This window comes from Chenopodium quinoa, unplaced genomic scaffold (assembly GCF_001683475.1).
Source record: "Chenopodium quinoa cultivar QQ74 unplaced genomic scaffold, ASM168347v1, whole genome shotgun sequence".
Taxonomy (NCBI): Eukaryota; Viridiplantae; Streptophyta; class Magnoliopsida; order Caryophyllales; family Amaranthaceae; genus Chenopodium; species Chenopodium quinoa.
In genome coordinates, this window is record NW_018742577.1 from 2845312 (window position 1) to 2871230 (window position 25919).

Here is a 25919-nt window from a genome sequence, read left to right on the forward strand (position 1 = left end):
AGCCACCACCCAGCCAACTCACCACTCGTCGCACCTCCCCCACCACTCGCCGTCGTTCGCAACACCACCCTCGACCTTCGCTACTCCTCCCCTCCCCGTAAAACTTCCCCAGCCTTGTAAAACCCTAAAAACTCCTTTCTCTCCCCGTAAAACCGTCAACCGCTTCTCCCACCACCCTCGAAACCCTAGGCGCTAGGGTTCCGAGGGTGGTGGGAGAGGCGGATGACGGTTATACGGGGAGGGAGAAGAGGTTTTAGGGTTTTGCGGGGGGTTGGAGGAGGTTTTACGGGGGAGGGGACAGATTTGCGGGGAGAGGGGTTGGGCGGCGAGGGGCGGGGGAGGTGCGGCGAATGGTCAGGGGAGGAGCGGCGGTGCGGTGGCTGATTTTCCGGTGGTGAGGATAGGTAAGAAGGTGGTGTTATGGTGGTGAGGTGGTGGCTAAGGAATGGGAATGGAAATACCTAGGGGGATGGGGAATTAACTTGGAGGGATTTGGGGGAATGGAGAGGGTAAAGGGAATGGGAAAAATGGCCTAACAAACAACAACAAAGGGAACGAGGGTAGTTGATTCCCATTCCCTTTGATGAATACACCCAACCAAACGACCCCTAATTATTGTCCTATCAAGTGGACAATTATTTATTCACGATAAATAAAATTTATTTTTACTACATTGTATTTGTTGTTTTTATTATTTATTGTCAGTGTATTACTTAATTAAAATTAATGAATTATTTTTCATTAACTTGGATTCCAACCGTTATTAAGCATTTTATGCAAATCCCAACTTAATTGTAAAACATACTAATATACTACTGCATCTCCATTTCTACCTATACCTTTAAAATTTTCCATTTTTTATTTTATTATTATTTAACTAATATCAATTTATTTATTTTTACAAGATAAATATTGTTTTGGGTAAAAATACCCAGGCCACGTGGCTCAATCAGAGGGGACACGTGTCACCTTAGAAGAGGTTCAAAATTAACCAACCCTTAGCTGACACGTGGCACTCCCAATCAGTAGGGAAAAAGGCGACCTTCAGGGCCCAATTCTTGAGAAAAGCCGCAAACCGGCGCAACCCCCTAAATGTAGGTCCGAATGACCTTGGTAGGGGCACATTTACCAACGACCCTATAAATAGAGAGATTTCCCCCATTTTGGGGACACGTTCATTTATTGTGTGAATTCTCTCGAAAACGGAGAAATCACCTGATCTCGAAATCCAAGAAGATCTACTTTTACTTTCTGCACTTTTACATCACTCCGAACGCTTTCTAACTTGATCGTCGGCGGCGAAACTTAGAACACTTGGAGCTTTCGTTATTTTGTAGGTACAGGTGCCGAAAAATCAGTCTTGGTGACGTAACTCTCTCGAGGGAAAAAAATCGCCGAAACATATGGCGCCGTCTGTGGGGATAGTACCTCTAAGATGGTTTCTCAAGAGATTGTACCGCCTCCTTAGAATAAGCTGCCTACGGCCGAGATTTATTCAGACCATGATACGGAACCAGAGGTCGAAACATATACGGCCGAAGACGGATCCCTAATTACAAGGCGCATCCGTTCCAAAGACAACAAGGAACGGGGCGATGGTCAGGCAGGTCCGAGTAAGTCATTTGACCAGCCCCAGGCGGCAGGATAGTCTGCTCACATCACCCAAGACGAGTTCATGAAATTCATGACAAGTTTCAAGGGATATACGAAGGACCTGATCTCTAAGAGGACGGTTGGTCCCAGCAAGGGTCAGTCGGCCAAGAAGCCTTCTTGCTGTGAGAAGGCTAAATCGATCAAGGATAGGGAGCCCTCTTCGCACCCACAAACAAAGGAGGGGACCCAACCTTTGATTGATTGGACCAAGTTCCGCCTCCCCGAGCCGGGAAAGAGGAAGGCCATCCGGCTATGTTGTCGGATGGCAGCAAGAAGACTATCTCTAATGCTCGACTTATTATTGAGCAACGGAGAAACCAGCAACTGTTTGACTCGACTTCAACGTCGACGTTCCTAGACAGCTTCAAGAATACCTCAATGAGGTATTCTTAATCTGTTCAGGAGAGCCTGTCAGGCGGCCCGTCCGTCCATATAGGTCCTTAAATGATCGGCTCGGCTCCGTATGTGCCCCAGCAACCATATAGGCCAAATGCCCAGCCTTACATGCAGCTTGCCCTTTTGGGGGTTAGGCGGCATATAACGCCCAACCACTGGACTGGTAGCTCCGTCTGCTAAAACTTGGGGAACAACTTTCTGCGTTCTCCAAGGAGATAACCGAAGCGGCACAACCGGCCAAGGTTAAGAATGTCATGGTGGGTACTTACGATGGTACCACCAACCTAGAAGACCACCTGTTGGCATACACCCACCTCATGTACTTGCAGGGGTTGGATGATGCCGCATGGTGCAAGTGCTTCCTAGTCACACTGAAGGGCATTGCCCAGCAGTGGTTCGACAATTTGTCGGCTGGGTGCATCAACAACTTTAGGACGCTTGCGTTCTTGTTCGCCTCAAACTTCTCCATGAACATACCCGCCAAAAAGACAAGCCTTGACTTGGGGGCGGTACAATAGTGAGACAGGGAGGGGCTCCGTTCATATGTTAGGCAGTTCAATCTGGTTAGAATCCAGATCCAAGGACTGTCTGACGATGTTGCTTACACAGACTTCTTCTAGGGTCTGAAAGACGGGTCAACCTTCAAGTTCGACCTCGTCCGGAAGAGGATCTCCACTCTTCAGGAAACGCTGATGGAGGCGGAGGCCTATATACAGGCGACTGAGCTCTGCTCCATCAGCAAGCAGTCGGACTAAAAAAAGTCCGACAAACAAAAAGGGATTCGGCAAGAACAGTCGGCTCACAAAGTTGAAGAAAACAAGAAGAGAAAAGAAATCTGGGCGGTTGAGGATTTTGATGAGCCATCCTTGAAGAAAAGGAAAGAGTTTAAACCATACATCCCAAAGTACGAGTTTAACAAAGATTGCTACTCCATTCTCATGAAGATAAAAGACCGGATGACTATTGAGAAGCCTGTAGCAATGAAAGGTCCAGCCAAAAACCGGAATAAAGACAAGTACTGCCACTTCCATGAGGATATTGGCAATGACACCAACGACTGGTATAGCCTCAAGCGGATGTTGGATAGATTGGCTGATAAGGGGGTGTTGAAATCTTACATCCTCAATTCCAAGGTGACCCTGAAGACGGACCCTAGATAGCCGTAAAAAAAGCCAGCAAGGCCTACTAGTAGTTTAGACACTAACAAGGAGCCGATATACACCATAGCAGGCGGCTTTGCTGGTGGGGGCTGACAATTAGGGGCACCAAGGACCATGTCAGACGGCTGAATGTCAGCTCTGTCGATGAGGGCCGGGCGTCTACCGAAACATTCCCTGAGGTCATCATCATTGAAAAGGACCAGGGAAAAGTTCGCCGACCGCATGATGACCCCATTGTCATTGAATGCAAGGTGGCAAACCAGAAGGTTAGCCGGATCCTTGTTGATACCGGTAGCTATGAAAAGTGTTTAGCGATATGGAGATAATAAGAGGTAATTAGGGTGGTGGGGCTCAAATTTGTCGCCTCAAATATGTGTACCATTCACTATGCCACTTTTCTTGTAGTGTAAGGAATGCGCCTTGAGTCAAAAGCTAGGAGTCATGAACTATGAAGAAGTGGAGGAAGACAGTAAGACACTATCCATGCCTTAAGGAGGCATGGGCGTGCCTCAATGAAGGAGTGATGAAGATCGACAATGCACATTCGTGCTTCAACGAGGCTTCAATATAGCAAGGCTTCAAAGAACTTCAGGCGAGGCACGTCCGTGCCTAATGGAGGCACGTTCGTGCCTCAACAGATTTTGAGTTTGTAGTGTTACTAGACATTTGGCACAAACGTGCCTCAACAATTTTGCCTGATTTTGGTTATTTCGTTCGTGGGCTTTATTTACTTAATTAAGGCATGTATTTCTTAGCCTAGGGTTATTATATATACCCCTTAGGGTTATTCTTAACCAATTATTTAACAATTTGAGAGTTTTGTATGTATTTCTCATCTATGAGTTTCGAGAGACATATCATTATAAATATGAGAGATATAATATTAGAAATCCGAGAGACAATCGATCTGTTTTCCATGATTAGTCTAAAATCTGTTCAGAATATTATGTTTTTCCAAGATTAATAGAACTATTAATCTCGTCTGTCTATGGATGTAGCTAACACGTTATTGGTGGACCACGTAAATTTGTGTGTTTTCCTTGTTGATTTTACATTCAGTATTTCTGTATTTGTTATTTCTTACATCCATTATACCATTTCTAATTGGTTGACGTCATATATGTTATATTACTTGTTTGTATCAATTTCTGTGGATTGAAATCATCATGCCCTCAACCCTTCATCCTCTACAACATATGGTGTACAGGTGTAGCACTCTTGTTTTGATTTCTAAACATACAATCCCACTTCGAATTCTTTTACAAAATTCTCAGATTAGGTGAATATCTATAATCATTTTCTTAATCTCTTTTTTTGTTGATCCACCATTATCTTCATCTACTGAAATCCCAATTTTAAATTCACCCATATTCTTGACTTTTTTTTTTTTTTTTTTTTTTTCCAATCTTCCCTTTTAAAATTCTTAGATTTTAATTAATTTCCATATTTCAACTCTTAATCTAGGGCTTGTTTGGCATTATTTTTTGTTTTTTGTTTTCTATTTTTTTGAAAACCAAAAACCAAAAAACAGGAAATAAGAAAAAGGTGTTTCCACTTTTTTGTTGTCAGTTTTCTAAATTATCAGGATTTTAATAAGTTTGACAAATTTTTTATTCATTATATGATATATATCATATTATTTTGAAAATAAAAAAACCAAAAAATAGAATACCACAACAATGTCAAACGAACCCTTAGTTATTTGATTAGTGAACCTTCTTTTATTGCACTATTAATATCAAATTCATTAATTTAATGCAAAATTAAAGAAAAAAAGTTAAACTTTGTTAAATAGCTTTCAAAAAAATTGCTTGTAGCTTAAAATGGTCCATCAGTAGTTATAATTGAAACAAGCAATATAAGTTAAATCATACAATTAGATCAGACCTAATCAAATTATATCAGACCAGATCAAATTAGATTAGATAAGCAAAAAATAAGGTGAACTAAACAAGGCCTTAGTTTCGCCTTTAATAATATGTTATAGATATTGAGTCATCACCCAATAAGCAAGTTTAAATATTACTCAAACTGATAATACTTTGTTGGATTGACATGAGGTGTTACCTTATGCCACTTCAGTAACAATTCTATTCCTTTCGTGTTTTAATAAGTGTTACACTTTGATGACCACATAGTTTATACAATTTAATCGACTTAAATAAAATAAGAGGTAAGTGGGGTAGTTGGAATATGGAAATTAACGTGAGAGGAAATTAAAGAAATAATTTAACAAAATAACAGTGGATTTGGGTGGGGATTATGAAGGAGAAACATATACGACGTAATTTTAAACTGTATTTTGTAGCTTTTTGTCAAAAAAAAAAAGAAAGTATAACATTTATTAAAATACGGCCGCATTTGGTAACTATAACACTTATTGAAACACGGAGGCAGTAATAATGACAAAGGTTGAGGTAATATCGGACGAGACCCAAAAAATGGCCATGGTTTCGGGTCAAGCTGTGATTGGCCTAAATTTTAACCAAAACGTAATTCTGGGCTGACCAAAACCCCACTTTTCCCCAAAATTATCGGGCCGGGTCTAAAGTTCGTGCCCATCAATTTCGGACCGGGTCGGGTCATGTTTCAAAGGTAGTGTCTGTTGAATATTCTCTGCTTGCTCTGTTTCCCTGCTTTCCCTAAACTGCAAAACCCCAAAACCTCTGAAAAACCCTCACTTCGCCTCCTCTGAGCTTCACCTGTATTCTTCAATGGAGGACACACTTTCCGACGAAGAACAACCAATGGAAACCCTAACAACATTTACAGAAGACAACGAATTTGAATACGATGAACACGGTAATACTCTCTTACCCTCTTTTCTCCTCTCTTTCTCACTCATTCATTCTCTAACAATCCTGCATTTCTAAGTTCAGCAATGGAAGATGAAGCTAAAACCCTAAATTTTGAATCAAAGCCGTCGCACGCGGCGAAAATTCGTGAATTACTTCGGAATATTACTTCAATTGAGCCCAAGCTTTGCTCTGATGGCTCAAAGGAGTTTATGAAGCTTTTGAGGGGAAGCTCAGGTGGGGAGCTGTTGCACGAGTATGTTCGGGCTTCGTCGAAGTTCTCGGAGCTTCTAGAACTTTGGAATCGACGGCGAGGTAAGCCTGGTATGTATTATGTAATGTCGGTTATTTCTGTGATTTTGGGTCATCCTGAGGGGAAATTTAGGTCTGATGTTCTTGGTAGGATTGCAATTAGTAGGGAATTAGATAAATTTGCGAAATTAATTATTGAAGAAAAGTTGGATGATGTTTATAAGGAGCTTAATAGTAAGGATGGGAAGCGCCAAAATGCGGCATTGTTGTTAATGGCGTCGATTGTTAGGCGTGGTTCGTTGTTGGCTGCTGAGGTGGCCAAGATATTCGATTTTAAGTTACCGATATTGCCTAAGTTGTCCGGATATAGGAAGAAGAAAATAGATAGGAAGAGGAAGGACTCAACTAGGGATTCTTTTATTGAGTTTGCAATGTCGTTTTTGGAGGTGGGTAAACCGGGATTGTTGAGGTGGGTTTTGCAGCTGAGGGAGGTTTTTTCTGGGATCCTTCGAGGGATTGGGAATGATGATGAAGTGACTGTGGTCTATGTGTTGTCGACATTGCGTGATCGGGTTCTTACCCATGAGTCCTTGGTTCCCCCGGGTCTTCGAAGTGTTCTTTTTGGGAGTGTTACATTGGAGCAGTTAGTAGAGATTTCTGCATGGAAAGATGGTGCGCTTGCTGCAAAGCTTGCGTATGAGGTTCTTCTCATGGTCTGCATTGATCCTGACAATGGATTGATGACTGACTTAAAAAGACAACCACCTGCAAAGGGAAATCCAAAGCGGCTTGTTGACCTAATGAAGAAGCTTAAAGCTACGGAAGTTGAGTACCACAGGAGCCTGCTTTTGGCAATTGTCAATGGGAGACCATCACTAGCTTCATTGTATTTGGATCAGTTCCCATACAACCTTGATGATCATACATCATCCACATGGTGAGATTTTTTCATTGGAATCTAGTGTTTGGTCATTTGATAGTACATTACTCTCTCTCTCTCTCTCTCTCTCTCTCTTTTGGCTGTAACTAGAAATTCTTTCAGGCTCTCTGCTGTCACATTGGCAGCAAATGTGGTTTCCTCGGTGAGGGGTGGGATTTCATGGGATTTTCTTGATGCCCAAGCCAAAAATATGCTAGCCTTTGAGACGTCAGATGTACAAAGTGTTATGAAATGTGTCTGTCTTCGCCCGTTCAGTCGTCTGGTAGTCAACAAAGGCTTACTTCATTCTGATAAACTGATCAAACATGGTACCTTAAGGCTCCTTTTGGAGGTTCTAAAATTGTTAAGCTCCTTCATTGATGCTTTAAGTTTGAAAGGATTGTCTTCACTCAAGCAAAAAATTCAAGATGAAGTTCGTATCCTGCTCCCTGATCCTCAAGTATTGTTTACATTACTGAGTTCGGTTAGTAGTATTTATCAGATGTCAGGACCTTCCTTGAAGAGAGCAGCTGATTCAGAAAGCATTGGCAGTCATAAAGCTTCTGCTAAAAAGAAATCAAAGGTTAATGAAGACATTGATATTCTTGTGACCGGGTTAAGTTCAAGTGCTGAAAGCATTGTACCAGTAGATGGTGTAAAACCACCGGAAAAAGCTATGATGCCTCCATTTGATGGAAATGATCATGAGTCAATCATGGAAATTTGGGGTTCTTATGAAAGCTCTTTCTCTTTGGATATTGTAAAAAATGCTGAAGTGTACTTCTATTGCAAAGTACTTGAGGCTCTCAAAATATATCACGTAAGTTTTTTGCCGTTTATAATTCAAAGATACTTCGTGTAGTTATTGTTAGGTTTTATTATTTTTGCAAAACAATGGCAATTATGCTTCTCTACAGTGTCATGTCAGATAGTGTTGTGCACATAACTTCAGAGGAGTAGAAACTTGCTTACATTGGGGTAAGCTAGGGCATTGTCAATGAATTCCCCTCTGACATTGTTTTTGATCGTCAATAGGCCCGCCACATGAAATTACAATTACAATGTAATCTAAAATCCACACTCAAATTACCTGACAAAAGTTTGTGTTGCCTGCTTTTTGTTTTGTTTGTTTTCTTCCCTGGCTAGGATTTATTTAAGATATCTAACTTTAATATGCATGTAGGTTAACCTTTCCCGTAACTACATCTATAACATATGAATAGGTTTGGAGAGGCAAAGATAAAAGCATATTGCAAATTGCAATGTGATTATGTCTTGTACCTAATATAATTTGATTCATTTTCTATTGCAGTGTGTCATACCCTAGACTGTTCACTTTATTATTATACTTTTTTTTTTTCAACCCTTGATCATTAACTATCTTCCAGGGCCTTTTTCTATGGTTTAGCTCTCGTAACCATAAATTATTGCTAATTGGTTCATGTATACTTGATTTGTCTGGCCATTCTGTGGTGGGTATCTGGGTTAGAACGCAGAATTTCATCTGATACAGAAGCATTCCATTCAATCTCCTTCACCTTTCTGTAGCCAGAAACCAACCTGATCTTCTAACTTACTAAGAGTTGTAAATTGACTGAAGTCTTTTGTAGTATGTGCTTATATTTTTTTGCTTCAACCTGAGTAACTTGGCAATAAGGTTTCTGGAATTCTGGTAGTCAAGATCCATATTGGAGATCCAAACACTGAATTGTGTACCTACATTCACCTAATTAATATAACTGGACAGTCACAATTTCACCAATTGAGAGAATATGATCATCAAGTTTAGTTAGCTCCTGCACTTTGTAGATAAAATTATACTTGACACTTGACAGCTTGAAGACATGAACGGTTCTACACCTGCATTTGTGACATGGTAGATGCCTCTTGCTAGTTGCTACTTACATCAACAAAAATAAATAAATATTTACTGACTTCTTGGGCTTGCAGGGGAGGGGGGGATTGGATCAGGAGCTTGGTATGAAATTATATATGGCCCAAAAGGAATTCATGTGGATCTCTGCATCTTTCTTTATGTATCTTACTCCCCTTCAACATTTCTTCAGCAAGTGTTTCTTGTTTTGGAGGACTTTCTAAAAATTTGTATATCATGGTATGTATGACTTGTTTTCAACATCTTACCAGCATACTCTGATGTATGTGACTCGTCCATCCTTTACACATCTTGATGAAAACAAATCACTATAGTAGTATAGTATGCTTTATTTTGCTGTACTTTATGTATATATGTATGTATTGATTTGCTTATTTATATTTATTGTATTAATTCATTGCACATCTACTAAGACCTTGTAAGTTGTGATGTTATCTTTTCAATAAATAAATTTTCTGGGTTTGGGAGTTCCACAAATGTCATGACGAGAAAATCAAGGACTAGATTGCTTGGTTTTGTGGTCTCCGAAGATGATGAGTAGAATAGGGGAAAAAAAGGAAAATACATGTAAATAAATGAAATGACTTTCCGTCTTTCACTTGCTTGGTTTACTTAGTAGGAATACACTATAGAGTAAGGAATTCTGTATTTAGCAATTTAGAGAGAAATTGTCAGGAAGTATGATTAACTGATTGTTGGCTTTCTTTGTATCCTAAATATCCTTTGAATGATCAACTTACTTTTCATTTTCGTTTTATACAGGAGACCTTTCGAGCTATTTTGGAAGCATCATATGATTTTCTTAAAATTTTGCCAAATAATCCGCTAAAGTTGCCAGGAATTCTTTTGCAATCATTGTTGTCCATGTTGATAGAACACCTTGGCTGTTCACAAGAGTCAGGTTTTTCAGCCAGAACACTGCCTCCTATCTACAAGCATCTGCAACCTTTTCTTAACTTGTCATTAAATTCACCTTTTGGATATGTAAGAGAGCATGCATATGTTTTGGCTAAAGCAGCAATGATGAGTACTGGTGCTTTTGACCACAACCCATGTGAAATTGGGTCATGGTTTTTGTTTTTATCTGGTGATGTCGGACAATATGACAGTGGCAAATGCCAAGAGGAAAAACTGCTCCATTCTCTGTCTTTGCCTGTTGTTTCTTTTCTTTGTGATGCTGTATCCACCGTCGGTAATAACTTAGTCAAGTACTGGGATATTATGAAGTTTCAGCTTTCCGAAGTGGAGACTACAAAAGGTATTATGAAGGGCCAACAGTCGGACGTGGAAAGTACAAAAGGTAATATGGAGTAATAAACTGGAAAATGATCTCCGTCTTTTTTATGCTTTTTTATTTTGGTTTTAGTAATCTTGCTTTAAATTATGATATGATGCAAAAGGTACTGCTTACATTCTAAAAAGTCTGACTACATGTGGCACAATCATACAAAGCATTGGTTCCGCAATTCCTTTTTTTATTATCTTTTGTTGGTCTTAATATATTTAAGCGTCAGACACTATTTTATGCTTCTTGTAGAATCGAAATTTGGAGCCTGGACTTCCTACTGTGTTGCATGATTGCTTCAGGTGGGAGAAGAGGGGAGAGGGGGGAGGTTACTTTGAATTGTTTCTTGCCTTGAGAAATGGTGACATACATAGTCAATGAGAAAAACAAGCTCAATGGACTTGTTTCTTTGGCAAGATGTTACATAATAAAGTAATTAATTATTGAGTAGTCATTCATATTATTCGTTTTATTTAGAGGTGGTTAGATTTGTTTACTTTATGCATATATTATATTGCTTTTCAAAGACATTTTACACCTAGAAGAAGCGGAAGGGGAAGATGTTTAAAAAATGGATGCTTATGAGTAGTTATGTCATTGATATGTATGTCCAGCAAGAATAATAATAACTTAGGAATGTGTAGCCTTACATCTTTCAGTTGAGTCTACTGAAAAGGCTGTTTCCTAAACACCAGTTGTAAACGCACTCTGGAATGGATGTAATAAAATGAAAAATGCAAAAGTTTGTGCACAATGGCAAAGTCACAATCACCCCTGTCTAATAAAACCCACTCTTAATTCTCACTTTGGTCCCCTGTTCTCCTAAAGGTCTTTTATAAAGCTATGCCTTCTCTCACAAAAACTCATCTAAACCTTACTGTGCACCCAACATGTACAATAAAAAAGTCTCTTAAAAGCAAAGTTCAACAAGCATTTTTGTTACAGCAGTAAGAGTTGGAGGTGGTGGGGGAGGGGGATCTGGGGAGTAGTGATTACTGAGTAGTGACTACAGTGTAGAAACTAGTCTCACAATTGACAGGGATCTATAATAAACACAAACAAGAATTCAAGATGGAGGGAAGGTCAGGGAGAATGGGGGCAAGGAAGGGGTGCATTTCACCTTAATGCATTAATTGAGATGGAGTAGCTCATTTAATTGAGAAATATTGATTCCAACAAAGCAAAAATTCTTATTGGTACTAATGAAGAACTATATTGGTACCACGATGGTACTATCTAAACACAATTTAGTACCTATGGAAATTATTATAATCCTATTCGACTAACGCTATTATAGCTTTAGATTTGCTCCATTTACTTGGGATCAGCTACAGTGTCTTTGTCCAATTTGTGATTCCGATATTTTTTTTTGAGTTCTCTTAACTTTGTTGTCCAATATTAAGAAGGGTAATGTTGTTTGTTAGTCTAATATTTTGGTCTGTAGCAATTTGTATTCTGGTTGCACATAGCCAAACTACACAGTTTCTATATAAGAGTTTCTCATGTCTTCGTCATTAATGAGATTTCCGGGTTATTTGCATGATTGATTGACCCTATTCCTTGTTTTATATAGTAAGTTTTGGTGCTAGCAAGTGTTGATATGTTTTTCAAGTTATTATCTGTCTGTGAATGTAACTCGTTGCTTTCTCATTGCTACAATTATTGCTATGCTGAAGCACCTCATAGGGCAAATAAAACTTTATAACTAGAAAAGGTTTAGAATAGGACCAATGTACTATTGCGGTTTGTGATAAAGGTGTCATATAATTGCTACTTCTTTCTGCATTGCCAGCTGTGGAATTGAGGATGTATTGACATATTGTTGTATTAAGCTACAGTTGTTTATTTGCCTTTCTTCATGACATGTTAACTGCAATGGTGATTTGCACACTTAGAGGATAATTTATGAGGGTTCCTGACTAGTAGAATGTATCGTTGATGCGAGCACATGACTGGTTTTCTGAAAGGTTGAATCTTTTCTTCCCATGGCAGAAGCGAGTGTTGATTTTAGCCCACTTGTAGCCTGTGTTCTGGAAAAGTGTTTGAGGCTGCTCAGCTCTGGATCAGAGACATTCACTTTGCCTGAGAAATCTGTGATATCCTTGTATGTCTGTAACACATTAAAATTTCTAATGGAAACTCAGGTAATTGTTAACACTAGCTTTTCATTGCAAGTTTCTGTTTGAATTATAACATGAGGCTTTTAATGTGATAGATTGATGCCAGAGTATTAGCTGCAGTTGTTCATCAGCAGTTATCGAATAGAATCGAGAAGTATATCTCCGCAGTAGCAGTAATTGAAAATTCCTGCTGTGAGTGGAGACCGATGATTTCATTGTTTCTGTTTTCACGGAACATTTTATATCATGAAACTTGCAATGAAGTCTCTACTGATAGAGTTTCTCGGAAGGAAAACTGCTCATTGATGGACACACTTGCTGAGGTGAAAAGGCTTTTGAGTGCAGGCAGCATTGACGTCTTTGGAATATCTAAAGCATTATGCTCCACAATAGCATGCACAAACCCTGATGATATAGTGGATAATTTACCTTCAGTTTTGGCTGTTTCTGGTAAACTTCCTGGGTTTAACCGTTCAGTCATGGACTGCTTTTGTCTTGATCAGAACCTTATGAAACGCGTGTCTAAGCTTTGGCCGGATATGCTCTATTCAGGTCTTAAACTGAGTGTCCTAGCATCTAGTCAATTGACTCAAGAAAATCACGAACAAACTTCAATAAAGGCTCTGCAGAATGACTTTGCAGAGATAGAATATGTTTCTGCTGTTTTTGGTTCTTTACTGAAAGAGGCACCTTTCTATGTATTATTCCCTGCATTTTTGTTCTGTGGTTTCGAACATCATCCAGAAATCCAAGAGTTGCTTTTAGCTAAGGTTTCTAACTTAGAAATTGAGCAGATTGTTTCTTCACTGAGGCTGGTCCTTTTTTGGTATCATCAGATACAGATTTCATATAGAAAGAAACCATCTGAAAAGCAGGAATTGCAGGCTGAACTATGCTATGTGCTTGTGAAACACATTTTAGCCCTTTTGCCTACTTTGAAATTTAATTCTGGTTCTTTAGCAAGAAATGCAGTGTTTCCTCTGTCTCTATGTCTTCAAGAAGTATCTACAACCATCTTTCGTCACCCTTTAGTAACTGCAGCAATATCGTCTCCATTTGATCGTGGTTGTAAACTCACCAAAGAATTTTTGAAGGATATCTCAGAGGGAGCTCTACATCTTAGTGGAGAAGGTATTTGTAAGACAGAACTTCATATTCTGGAGTTGTTGACTACTACTTCTGAATACTTATTAGCTCTGTGTAGCAAAGAACTTTCTTCATCCATGTATATTGAGTGCAAGGAAAATATTGTCAAGGAGTTTAGGAATTTGGTGCAGTGGATATTTTTAGTTTTTAAGCAGAAGTTCAAACTGTGGTATAGATCTGGTGATATGGCCCTCTTTCCAATCTTATGTGCTCTTGTTGCTTTGATGCGATTTAGCTCACCCATCGAGTTGCTTGAATTGGCAAATTGGATGCTTTCATGTGTGGAACTTACCGACTCCATAATTCCTGGAACCTTAAATGTCTCTTGCTCATGTTTGGCATTTTCTATTGCTTGTGGAGCTTTAAGCATTCTGTTTCAATGTATGCAATCTCCAAATTCTGGGGTGGTGCCACAATATTCAAAAGCAACCGAATTGAGAAGTCTTGATGCTGCATTATTCAAAAGCATATATTTTAAGGCTTATGCCTTAGCAACTTGTCTCAAAACTGACTTTGCAGACATATGTTTGCTTAAGGCTCTCAATGCTGCTTGCAGCCATATTCATAGGCAGGATTGTCTTCCATTCAGCATTGAAATAACTAGATTGACAGCCAGCACTCCTGTAAGAATTGTTTCCCACTGCCTTCACAGAACTGACAATACCAAGGCAAAAATGTTGTTTCTAGTAATTGAGATGAGTGCATTACATTTATCAGTTTTTGGTCAGCTGCTCTCAGATATTATGAATGAAGATACTGTTTCAATTGTCAATGCATCAAAAGAGATCTGTAGTCAGTCTCTTTCAGATGAGGAGTGTTTGATGCTTTTGCCTGCTGTAGCCTTGTACATAAGTGTTTCTTGGACAAAACTCAGAGAGCACCCTTATAAGAATATTAAGTTCATGCTGGATTCTTATTCAAGGATTCTCTTGGATGGTTTTTCTAACTGGAAAGACTTTGTGTCTAAATCTGTATTTGAGGTGGAATTTGATAATGTTTTGCCGTATTCTGTTGAGAATCTTCATGATCTTTTCAACAGCAGTCTCCTTCATAAAGCAGTTCAAATGTTGCAGTGGTACTTCTCCTCAAGTGGGGATGATAAAAATAAGAGATTGAAAATAGTGGGCTCACTTTGCCCTATTTCTGAAGCTTTGGATGATTTTATGGACTTTGATGTCAGAGATATTGATTCATACTCTGTTGGACAGTTGACAAACTTAATCAATAGAGTTGTCGCTAAAATTTCTCTTTGTTTGGTGCTTTTATTCCCAGAGGGAGGTAAGAAGTGCTTAACAAATGAAACTCTTGATGTAGAGTGGGAATCTTGTGTCGGCTCTAATAGTGAAGACTCATTAGGATTAAGGTTCTTAGATATGCTGATCTGTATTTGGCAACTTGTTGTGAAAAAAAATCCATCTGCCTTTGATAATCCCAGCCTAAAGACTCCCATCTGTTTGTTGTTGAGATCTCTTGAAATGTTTACGCTGAGATGCATTTATAAATTGATCATGAATATACATAGTATCTTGATTCAGATGAATTCTCTTTCCTTTATTGAAAAGATGGTAAAGATTTCTCTTCTTCATAGGTTTGGGGACCCTGTGACATTTGAATATCTCCGGCACATTTTATCATCTTTATCTGATGGGAAGTTGCCTATAATTTTTATTCTTCAGCTGGTTCTTGGGCATTCTCAGTTGGCCTCCACTGTTGCTACTGTTGTTGACTCATCTACTTCTGCCTCATCTGGGATGGTTATAAAGCCCATGTCTAGCCTTTTGAGGACACTAGTTGTTCCTTTAGAAAGAAGCAATTCGGAAAAATCAGAAAAATACAAGTCCCAGTTGGAGGTCATCAAGTTACTTAGACTACTCTTTCATTTAAGAGCTACTCGATGCGGTTCAGTTTCTGAGGATGACTTAGGTATAAATTTAAGAGAATTATCTTTGCTACTATTGACTACTTATGGCGCCACGGTTAGTGAAATTGATTTGGAGATTCATAGCCTTCTGTCAGAAATTTATATTGACGAGGGGATAGGTGACAAAATATTTTCTGATCAAGATTACCTGTGGGGAAGTGCTCTGAAGGTTGGAAAAGGACACACAATGAATAATGTGCTTTTGAAGGATGGTACGGCAGATGTGGAAGAAGACTGTAGACGAAGTCAGTTCAGGGATAATCTTCCTATTAACCCTAAGTTGGTGATTCAGACTGTCCTATATTTTCCTTATGAAAGGGCCACATCTGAAAAGTCGCTATTCATAGATAATGTTCATCAGGGTGGAGTCAAAGATACTAAGGAGGTATCTATCACATATATTTAAATTATTTACATGGCTCAATCTTGGCATCATATATGAATATATGATGGTTCTATATTCTTCTCTTTTACCTGTTATCACCATCCTTTTATTTTACTGATTCCCCCCCCCCCTCCATTTTGTGGTACAGGAGCAGTCTACAGATATAGGAAGAATAGAGCGTTATGATCCAGTCTTTATTTTATCTTTCTCCATTCATAGCTTGACAATGGGCTTCTTGGATCCCATAGAGCTTGCTGCCTTAGGCTTGCTTGCTATTGCATTGGTTAGCATGGGATCACCTGAAGATGGGATACGGAAGTTAGCTTACGAGGTTGTTTGGAGATTCAAGGACGCATTGATGGTAATTTAACTTTTTTTTTTTTTACTTGTTTTGCTGGGTCTTTTTTTCAAATATCTTAATTTGATAACTTGAATAAAATGGAAGATTTTATGCTTCGTTTGGGAGAAAAAGAGGATATACTACAAGCTTCCTTATAAATTCGTATCTTGTATTAAGGTATCCTTTGAAATGAAGCTTGCATTAAAGAAAAATGGTCTATCATACTGTTTCATAGTCTGTGAGTGTTCAATTTGTTTGCTTTTGCTTTCTTGTTTGAATTTTGGGGGTACTCCTGAACTAACTTTTGCTAATTGTGTGGAGGTAAAGCTATCTAATCCTCCCCGCTTCTGATATTTATGGCCATCTCATTCGGGGGATTATGTTGTTTCTTGGTGTTAGTAATTGCCTTGAGTTGCTTCTCTTAGGTTTCTAAGCTAGACAAATCCAATTACTCCCATAATGGAAGCAAAATGGAGAACCTGAACTTGGTGAACTGGTATCAAAGATCTAACAGTTGTGTCTTCTCTTGTTCTTTGACTTGGTGATGCATCAGAGAGGAACATGTCCTCTTTTAGCTTGAGTTTTAGTGGTCATTGATAAGTACGTAGTTGCATTTAGTGTTCAAATGAGATCTTAAAGCTGACTACATCCATCTTGAGCTGGTTTCCAATTCTTGCCTTCTTGGTGTGATCATATACTCCTATAATGGAAGGACAAGCCAAAATTTGCTAGTTTAGTCTTGGAATATTAAATCTACTCTTCTCTGTTGGCTTTCCCTTTCTAGGTTTAATTTTGGGGCATCAGTGATCACATACTTTTGGTCTGTATATACATTCTACTTTTAATCCAGTGAGGTAGGAAGAAGGTTGGAGTTATTATCCTGGGATTTTGGCTGATGGGAGTAGTGTGTTTCATGCTGCTTTACTGTGTCAAAGTGTTAGTATATTTGGGAAGTTGTCTTGCTTCACATGCTGGAGCAGGACTCCTAATCATTGAAAAAAGTTTTGGGTATATTGTTTCTTGCATATAGTTATCTCGAGTGATTAAAAATGTGTTGAAAGATATGTTTTGGAAACCATGCATTTTCTTCAGTTTTGTTGCTAGTAAACTTTTTGTTAAATTGTTCTCTCCAATTTCTTTGCATGTTTGGACAGGTTAATTTGGTCTTCAATGAAATGTTGGCCTTGTTGGGCATAGCTTCTGCTCTAAATTAAACGCTCAGGGATTTTTTTTTTGGTGGGGGGGGGGGGGGGGGGGGGGGGGGGAGCCTGAAAAGGTGAAAAATAGTAGTTGAAAATCCTTTGGAAGTGTGCCATATATTCCTTACCAATCCCAACCTTCAATATTATTGGATGGATACAGCAGTATTTTATAATCAGACTCCTTTCCAAATGTTAGTCCCAGGCAACCTTGTCTTTTTAGCTTCTCCTTGGTTAATGGCTGATTAGCTTGTTCATGATGTGCCCTTGAAGATTTTATGTTATCCATCTTGTACATCATTTTGGCTCTCTTCTTATAGTTCATTTAAAAATCATGTTACTGTTAATATAAATCTGATTAGTTCAAATATACCCAGAATGCAAAGCACGAGCCTTATTTTGAGATAATGAGCACAAAAGGTCAAAGTAGAGTGTACACTCTGACTATAAGATCTTATTTAACGTTGACTATTAACTGGCTGGGTTATTTTTTGTTGTTTACCTGATTTTTATGTCATTTATTTGATCATAAGTTGTGTATTAAATATTCTAACTGTACTTTGTTGCTGATGGCAGAGATGTCAGAAAAAAAGGGAGGTGACACGCCTTAAGCTTTTGCTGACGTATTTACAGAATGGAATAAAAGAACCATGGCAAAAAATTCCCACCATTCTTGCTGTTTTTGTTGCCGAAGCCTCTGTTGTTTTATTGGATCCTTCGCATGAGCATTATCTGGTCATAAGCAAGTTCTTGTTGCAATCTCCTCGTGTAAATTTGAAGGTAATTACTTGCAGAAATTACTTGACTCTTAGTTTTCCTTTATGATTTATGTCAACATATATTTAAGTATGTCTTTTTATGATAAATTCAAAATCTCCTTGCTCATTAATCTTTTTTCTTTTGCAGTCCATACCTTTGTTTCATGAATTTATCTGGAGCAGCTCTGTGAACTTCAGAACAGACAGGCTGTGGATGCTTCGTCTACTCTATGCAGGGATAAATTTAGAAGATGATGCTGTAATATGTATTAGGAACTCGGTGCCTGAAATTTTACTGAGTGTTTATGCTTCACCTCTTTCAGATCTTGAATCGAAGGAGTTGATTCTTAGGGTAAGTTGTGGTCATGTGAATGAGTTCTTGTATGTTTATATATATATTTGTTAATCATTTCTTTTTATTTTGGGACAAAGTTTGGAACTGCTTTGCTCAAAAAACAGTGGAATTTATGAGGGATAAATTTTACTCAGTAGCTGACTCTTAGGGTATTCTGGTTGTTCTTTCTGCAGTTTATTTTCACTTTATGATAATACTCATTTTTATTTGAAAAATATATATCAAGCTATATTGTACATCATATAGGAGTGCTCCCAAATGCTAATGACTATGCAGGTTCTCCACTATGTTTCTAGTTTCCATTACCATTATGTCCCTTTTGTATTCAAATTAATCTGAACTGTTGACCATCTTCTTATAGAATTTCAACTTTGAATTTAACTAAATATTATCCCAATTTTGAGGGTTTTGCTCTCAAAAAATCCCCAATTGACAGGAGATTTGCATTTTGTGGGACAATTGTTTGAAGCTATAAATCCTGGGTATTATTGAATTAGTCCTTAATAGCTAAGATTTAAAAAAAGTCTTTTTCTTTGGAATAATCAAATGTGGGGATTTATCTAAGAAGATGGTCACAAGTTTAATTTAATTGTTTAAAGTATTTTTTTTCAAACCCATCTTCCACTCACTCAAAAGGTTTTCATTTGCATTTTGGTAACTCACTTTGAGCATTAGATCCTTTGTTGATCTAATTTTTGCAGTGAGTAGCTTTAAATTTATACCCTTACATTTGTGATTCCTGATGCATTCAGACAAGTCGTAATTGGTTAATTCAATTTTTTTCTTAATATATGAGCATTGAAAGCACATTGATTAGTACGGTAGCTATTCTAGTCGGTTAAAAGCTGTTTTCTTCTTGTGGTCACCATTTTTTATTATATCAAACTTCATATGTGTTCTTTCAATCTTTCAGCCCTGTGTTGTTCAACATCCTGATCAGAATATTATGAATGTCTTGCTGCTATCTAATGGACTTCTGCTTTATTGTTATTTATTTTGCAGGTGGTGAAGAAGTGTGTTAAATTGCACAAGACAGCCTGTTATTTAGTTGAAAAATGTTGTCTGATTTCCTGGCTATCTTCAGCTCTTGCCTTATCTATGATTCATACTGATGGTGAAGATATGTTTTTCTCTAAGCAGTTGCTAGTTCTACTTGAGGTTTGTTCCTAATCATATTTCTTCTTATCTATTGAACCTTTTATTTAAGATTATCTATTCACATTTTTGAGTTTGTATATATGGCGGCATGTTTGATGAATGGTAATGTTATAATTTGTATTCGTTGAATATGATGTGATTTTGATTGGGCCGATGTATTAATATAGCTTTCAAGTTTACTGTTTGTACTTCTTATATATTGCAAAGTTGCTTGATGGTTATTTTGTATCGAAACAAGGGTTAATTGGAAATGACCTTTTTCGGTCATTGAAGGGGGTAAGGCTACACATAAATGGCTACCCAAATAAAGTTCTGTCGTACTTCACTGCATTCCTTTGCTAAATCCTAAAATTATAAACTTTATCTACGTCTTTGCTGAAGCCTAAAAATAGGACAGAACTTTATCTGGGTCTGTTAGTAGAGGGAATATCGACTATACACCGAGTCACCAATATAGCAACCAATTGTAGGTTGTGTTTGCACTGATTCATCATGTGAACTCAACAGATTTTGGATTATTGGATCAAGTGGTTGGACAGGTGGTGGTGTAATCATGTACTTTATGTTCACATGGCAATGGGTGTATGTTATGATGGATGCATGAAAAATTAAACAAAAGAACAACAAATAATACCACACAGATTTACATGGTTCAGGAATTTTTATGATCTTGAGGAAACTGATTACAGAATCAAAATAGGTCAAGGTATAGGGAGTATATACGCAGTATATCATTTCATAAAACAGAAACATAATTAGCCCGTAAAATATGCCTGATCAGAAAACCATAGATGTTACTGTGCTGGGTCATTTTTATCAATAATAGACTGATTTGTGGGAGCAGATCAGATTGTTAATAGAAAAGAGAGGGGGAGGGGGGCTCACATCCATGTGCTGGGTTTTAAGTCTTAGGGGTTTTACTTTGGATTTTTGGGGCTCGGTTTCTTCTTGCAGTTATTTTTTTGACTGGATTGAATCCGTTCCATTGGAATGGTGGTTTTTAGTACTTATTGGGTTATGAGATCTATTTTTCTTGTCAAGCAAAAAAAAAAAACACACACAATCACACTCAAGAATAAAGAGAAGTAAAACATGAAAGAGAAATGTGAAATAAGAAAGGAAGCCACTATATTTCTAGTGCTTACTTAATCCTTTTTCTCAGCATTTGTTTGTTGAAGAGACTTAGGGGAGCTCACATCCATGTGCAGGGTTTTAAGTCTTAGGGCTTTTACTTTGGATTTTTAGGGCTCGGTTTCTTCTTGCAGTTTTCTTTTGACTGGATTGAATCAGTTTCACTGGAATGGTGGTTTTTAGTACTTATTGGGTTATGAGATTTTTTTTTCCTTGTCAAGTAAAAAAAAAAAAAAACACACACACACACACTATCACACTGAAGAATAAAGAGAAGTAAAACATGAAAGAGAAACGTGAAATAAGAAAGGAAGCCACTATATTTCTAGTGCTTACTTAATCCTTTTTCTCAGCATTTGTTTGTTGAAGAGACCAAGTCTCTATTTTTGCTATCATATGCTCTGCCTTCCTAGTCCCTACCTCGGGTGCCATTTTCAGCATGCTGTGTTGCTGCCCTTTTGATGATTTGCTCTTGTTTGTTACCTTTTTTTGCAATTGTTCTTGAGGTTAAGGCAGTACTAAGCTTGCTTTCCAAATAAAATACACGTTTTTATCTTTCAAGAACTCAAGTTTGATAGTTACAATCACTATTAATTTGTTACTTGTTATGATGCTATTTATTGGCCGCTAGCCCCTTGCTATCGAAACTGCGTATTGATCATTTCCATTTTTTCATTCATTATGTAGGTAGTGCATGAGACCGTCTCATCCACAAGCACAATGGAATGGTTGCAAAAGCATGCAATTGAGCAGCTTTCTGATCTTTTTTGTCAACTTTTAAATTTGTTAGTTAGATGCTCAAAGTTGGCTCTGGAGACTAAGTCATTGGTTACTTTAATTCTAGAAATAATTGTGACAGTCTTGAAGATGTCACAAAAAGGGAACATGTACCAACCACCTCTTACGCCTACCATGCGGTGTTTATATCAACTATATCAGGCTGTTGATGTGCATGATAATAGATCTGGTGATTTTGCAGAGTATGGGCTGAAAGCTGTACTTATGAGTGCGCCGTCAACAACTATTTTTGACCTGGTATTCTCTCTATGCCTGTGTAGCATCTTCATCTTTTTCCTTTCTTTATGCGTGTGTTGGTTTGGGGGTAGGGGTCATTGGGGTGGGTGGCTGCATTTGTTTATGCACTTTCCCTCCAGCCTTCAACCTTGGTTGTGCCATTGCATGACTCCCACATTTGCACCAGGACTCTGTCTATGAAGTAGAATCATTTTGTTATGGTCTGAATGAGTAATGGATATCTGCATTTTGTAGCTCATTGGGCTGCAACTTTGTTTAACATTTTTATTGCATGCAGGGGCATAATTTGGTTTATCTGGTCTCCTTGATATGGTCTGAATGAGTAATGGATATTTGCATTTTGTAGCTCATTGGGCTGCAACTTTGTTTAACATTTTTATTGCATTTGGTTCATCTGGTCTCCTTGATATGTGCTTTGGGAAAGGCTTCCTTCCCTTTCTTCTTTCTGTTGTGCATGATTGTGCGTGTGTTTTTCTCTTAATATCATCAATACTTGTTCTTGCTAGAAATTGACTTTAAGATGTTAGTAAAATGTTGTTTAAGTTAGATGCATCTACACATGTAGTCATGTAGAAGTTCTATTACAATAACTGGTTAGACTAGTGTTTTTGACATGTATAGTGCACGGCAGCACGGGTCCTATACTGTTTTTAAAATTGAGTAGAAGATGAGAGAAAATTGGTATTAAGGTTGGATAACCATGTTATTGTTACTGTTAAAGGAAGACAAATTAATAATGGTCTTACAATCTTCCCCTTGAATTTAGTAATGAGAAAGGAGGAGAGAGTGCCTTGTGTAATAAGTGTTTATATTTTGAATACTAGTATGAATGACATGTGTTACTTTTTTCTTTTTAGATGCATTTGTAGAATTGGAATTGTGCTGATACTGCTGAAGATATTGATGAGCAATTGAGCATCTTGTTTTTAGATGCATCTGTAGAAGTGCTATTGCATTTATTAACATGTTACCTCTTTTTCCTGAAGGACTTGAAAGAGCTCTCCGAGTTTCTTACGTGGGCAGTTTCTACAGCTCTACATACAGATTCTCGGAAGGCTTTGCAGCAAACACAATTTTTTCCCCACAAAGTGTATAATCAGGATGCAGAACACATACAAGAAGAGTCTCTAATTTCAACACTTCTACGTTGGCTTGTTGCTTCTGTAATTCTATGGAGGGTTTCATGTAGCAATAGTGTCTTCAACCCTAGTTTTCTCCCGAGGATAGCAAATGGTGAAACTTTGCAATCATTAATAACGCTCCTTGAAAGCAAAGGTGGAGAAAACAAACTTCTGTCTGATTCTAAAGAAATCGTAGCTGCTGCAGTTTTTCACCTTCAACAGCTTCTTGGCATGAAATGCCTGGTGCTGCCTTCAGTGGTTGCAGCACTCTCAATTTTGCTCCTTGGTGATGGTGCATATGCTGCTGTAGGTATGTACCAGCTGTCACATCACTGAACATATGGAACGATCACAATAAGAAATAAAAAACTGCCGCTCTGTCTGATTATTGAAAATTTGAAATCAAAACATCTAACCCAATCATGTTCACTCATCCTCAAAAGATAAAAACCCAAAAGGAGTAACAATTTGTCGGGTGAGAGACATAAGGGGACTAATAAATGCAAATATTGCAGACATTCATTGAGAGACTAATTTTCGATAATTGATTTCTGAAATTAGCTACTAGCCTACTACCTTGCATATAACAATTCTATGCATAGCACTCAGACATGGGGCTTTATTAATTTTTCATACCTTTTTATTTGTTTGTTGAGTTCTGGTTTACCTTTTTTATATAGGTGATTTGTCAGGCGAAGCCACCTGTATCAACCCTCAAAATTCTTTGTCATCTATCTGGTCAAAGATATACTGTCCTCCTGAAGCTAATCCTTCCTGGAGATGGTAAGATACTATGCTTCTTTTGTCTGACTTTTCTTTTCTTCATATATCTTCCTGGTTTCGGAAATCTTGTTTTCATTTTACATGTGCTGTTATTCTCAATCTTGAATATAAGTCCTTCCCAAAAATTCATCATTGTTTATAAACTTAATCTCCTGCAGCTCAACCCAATATTTGTATTTTATAATAGTAATACTGTGCAATTACATTGGGGCATTCCCTCCCCTTTACCCTTAATTTAAGAGGGAGCCCAGGTTGATCTCTGTGATAAACGGATACGTTTATCTCGGTGGCAAAATTGTAAATAATTTTACATTTTGGGAAAAAAAAAAATAAAAAAAAAATAATCAACATCATCTTCTTCGTCATTCCACAGTCTGTGACAGTGTGACCCATTTCCATGATTTCCCTTCCTCGTTCCTTCGTTCCCCACCCAACTAACACCTTCATCTTCTTCTTCAAGCTCCATCAATGGCGGACACCAAACCTCAACACCACCGTTTTCGGCGGCGAAGCCGCCGAATCCAACGAAAACCCTAAGCAAAAATATAGAAATTAAGGGAATGGTTTACCCTAAAGGGAAGGTGTTTTCGTTTGCTTGTTTGATTTCCCCCCTCCTATTGGTATTCACCATTGATGGAGCTCGTGAGCTTCTTCATTTCCGGCAGATTTCCATTTTCTATTAAAGCTGCTTGAATAATCTCTTCTTTAAAATAACAAAAATACCCCTCTTTTTAAATGGGAAATGACTACAATACCCTGTGATTAACTTCACATATTTATCACAGAGATAAACCTGTATTTACCCTTAATTTAAAAGAAGTATGAGTGCAACAAGTATTCGTGTATAATGGGTACTGTTTGAATCTGTTTGAGCTAAATTAATGAAGTACTTCGTGTCTTGTTAACAGGTCATTTTACCAACCATGGGCTGATCTTGCAACAGAACACACCTATTTGGAGAAATTAGATGAAAGACATGCATGTCAGAAACTCTTGGTCATAATCTCAGGAGTTTTGGAAAAGAAATCGTCAGAACACGAGTTGTTATCTCCTCAAGAATTAGAATCTTCAGGATTATTTAAATGGGAGAGAGCTAACCTCCAAAAAGAATAACAAGTTTACTAGAAGTCCATATTCTGATTGTACATATTTTTTGTAGCTTGCTAGTTGTAGCTTTACAGAATCATACTTGTATTCTTTCCACATTAAATGAAAGAAGTTATTTGGCTGGAAAGCCCATTTCAGAATACCTATTATTAACAGGTTTCCTTTAGTTTTATTTTACTACTAGGTTAGTTCCGTGCGATGCACGGTTTTAGCAATAAAACATTTCCTCATATGTGCGCAATATAAATACTTGTAATAAATAATGATCTCTCTTATTAGCTAAATTGAGCTAAATAAAAAAAAAAGATGTTAAATATTCTAATTAACTTCATAATTATTAGTTTAGTTGTTTTTAGTTCAATTATAAATCTTTTGAAGAATTTATAAAGAGTAGAAAATTCAAACTCATACCATCACTGATAAAATCTAGTATACCGAGAAAAGATGGAAAACGAAAGTGAATTTTGTAGGTAGTAAATTTAGTCATAAAAGCTTTTAGGAAAATTAATCTACCTTTTTCAAACATTAGCTTTATCTTGAAATGGAGAAAAAAAGAAAAAGGATGATGTCATTTATAATTTTAGGGGGCGTTTGGTTTGGGGGTTTCAGGAAACGGAATGGGAATGATTCCGTTTCTTGTCGTTTGTTTTTCCATTTCAATCATTCCCTTTACCCTTTTTTATTTTTCACTTTACCTAAAATCCCTCTAATCTCATTCCCTACCCCCCCTGACTTTTGCATTCCCATTTCTCTCTGAGCACCCCTCTTCTTTACCCACTTCTTCATCTCCTCTCTCTGAGCACCCCTCTTCTTTACCCACTTCTTCATCTCCTCTCGGCGAGCACCGTCAGCGACTACCGTCAGCGACCACCGTCAGCGACCACCACCGTCAGCAACTACCGTCAGCGACCACCGTCAGCTTGTTCAAGGTAAACCCTAACTTCAGAATTCGCTATTTTCGTGTTTGTTCAAGGTAGATTTGATCTTTAGATTGATTTTAAATTTC

The 25919-nt window shown here is 37.9% G+C and overlaps 1 protein-coding gene across 1 annotated transcript; it reads left to right on the forward strand.

Moving 5' to 3' along the window:
- The first annotated feature begins 5850 nt into the window (after nucleotides 1-5850).
- Nucleotides 5851-25055, forward strand: LOC110720976. Its single transcript, XM_021900085.1, has 14 exons — nucleotides 5851-6011; nucleotides 6089-7193; nucleotides 7299-7995; nucleotides 9832-10369; nucleotides 12347-12498; nucleotides 12570-15926; nucleotides 16075-16287; nucleotides 18042-18245; nucleotides 18372-18575; nucleotides 19581-19736; nucleotides 21555-21902; nucleotides 22889-23333; nucleotides 23704-23806; nucleotides 24715-25055. Exons 1-14 carry the CDS (start codon nucleotides 5924-5926, stop codon nucleotides 24917-24919), a joined length of 7815 nt encoding a protein of 2604 aa, XP_021755777.1. The 5' UTR covers nucleotides 5851-5923; the 3' UTR covers nucleotides 24920-25055.
- Nucleotides 25056-25919: the final 864 nt, after the last annotated feature.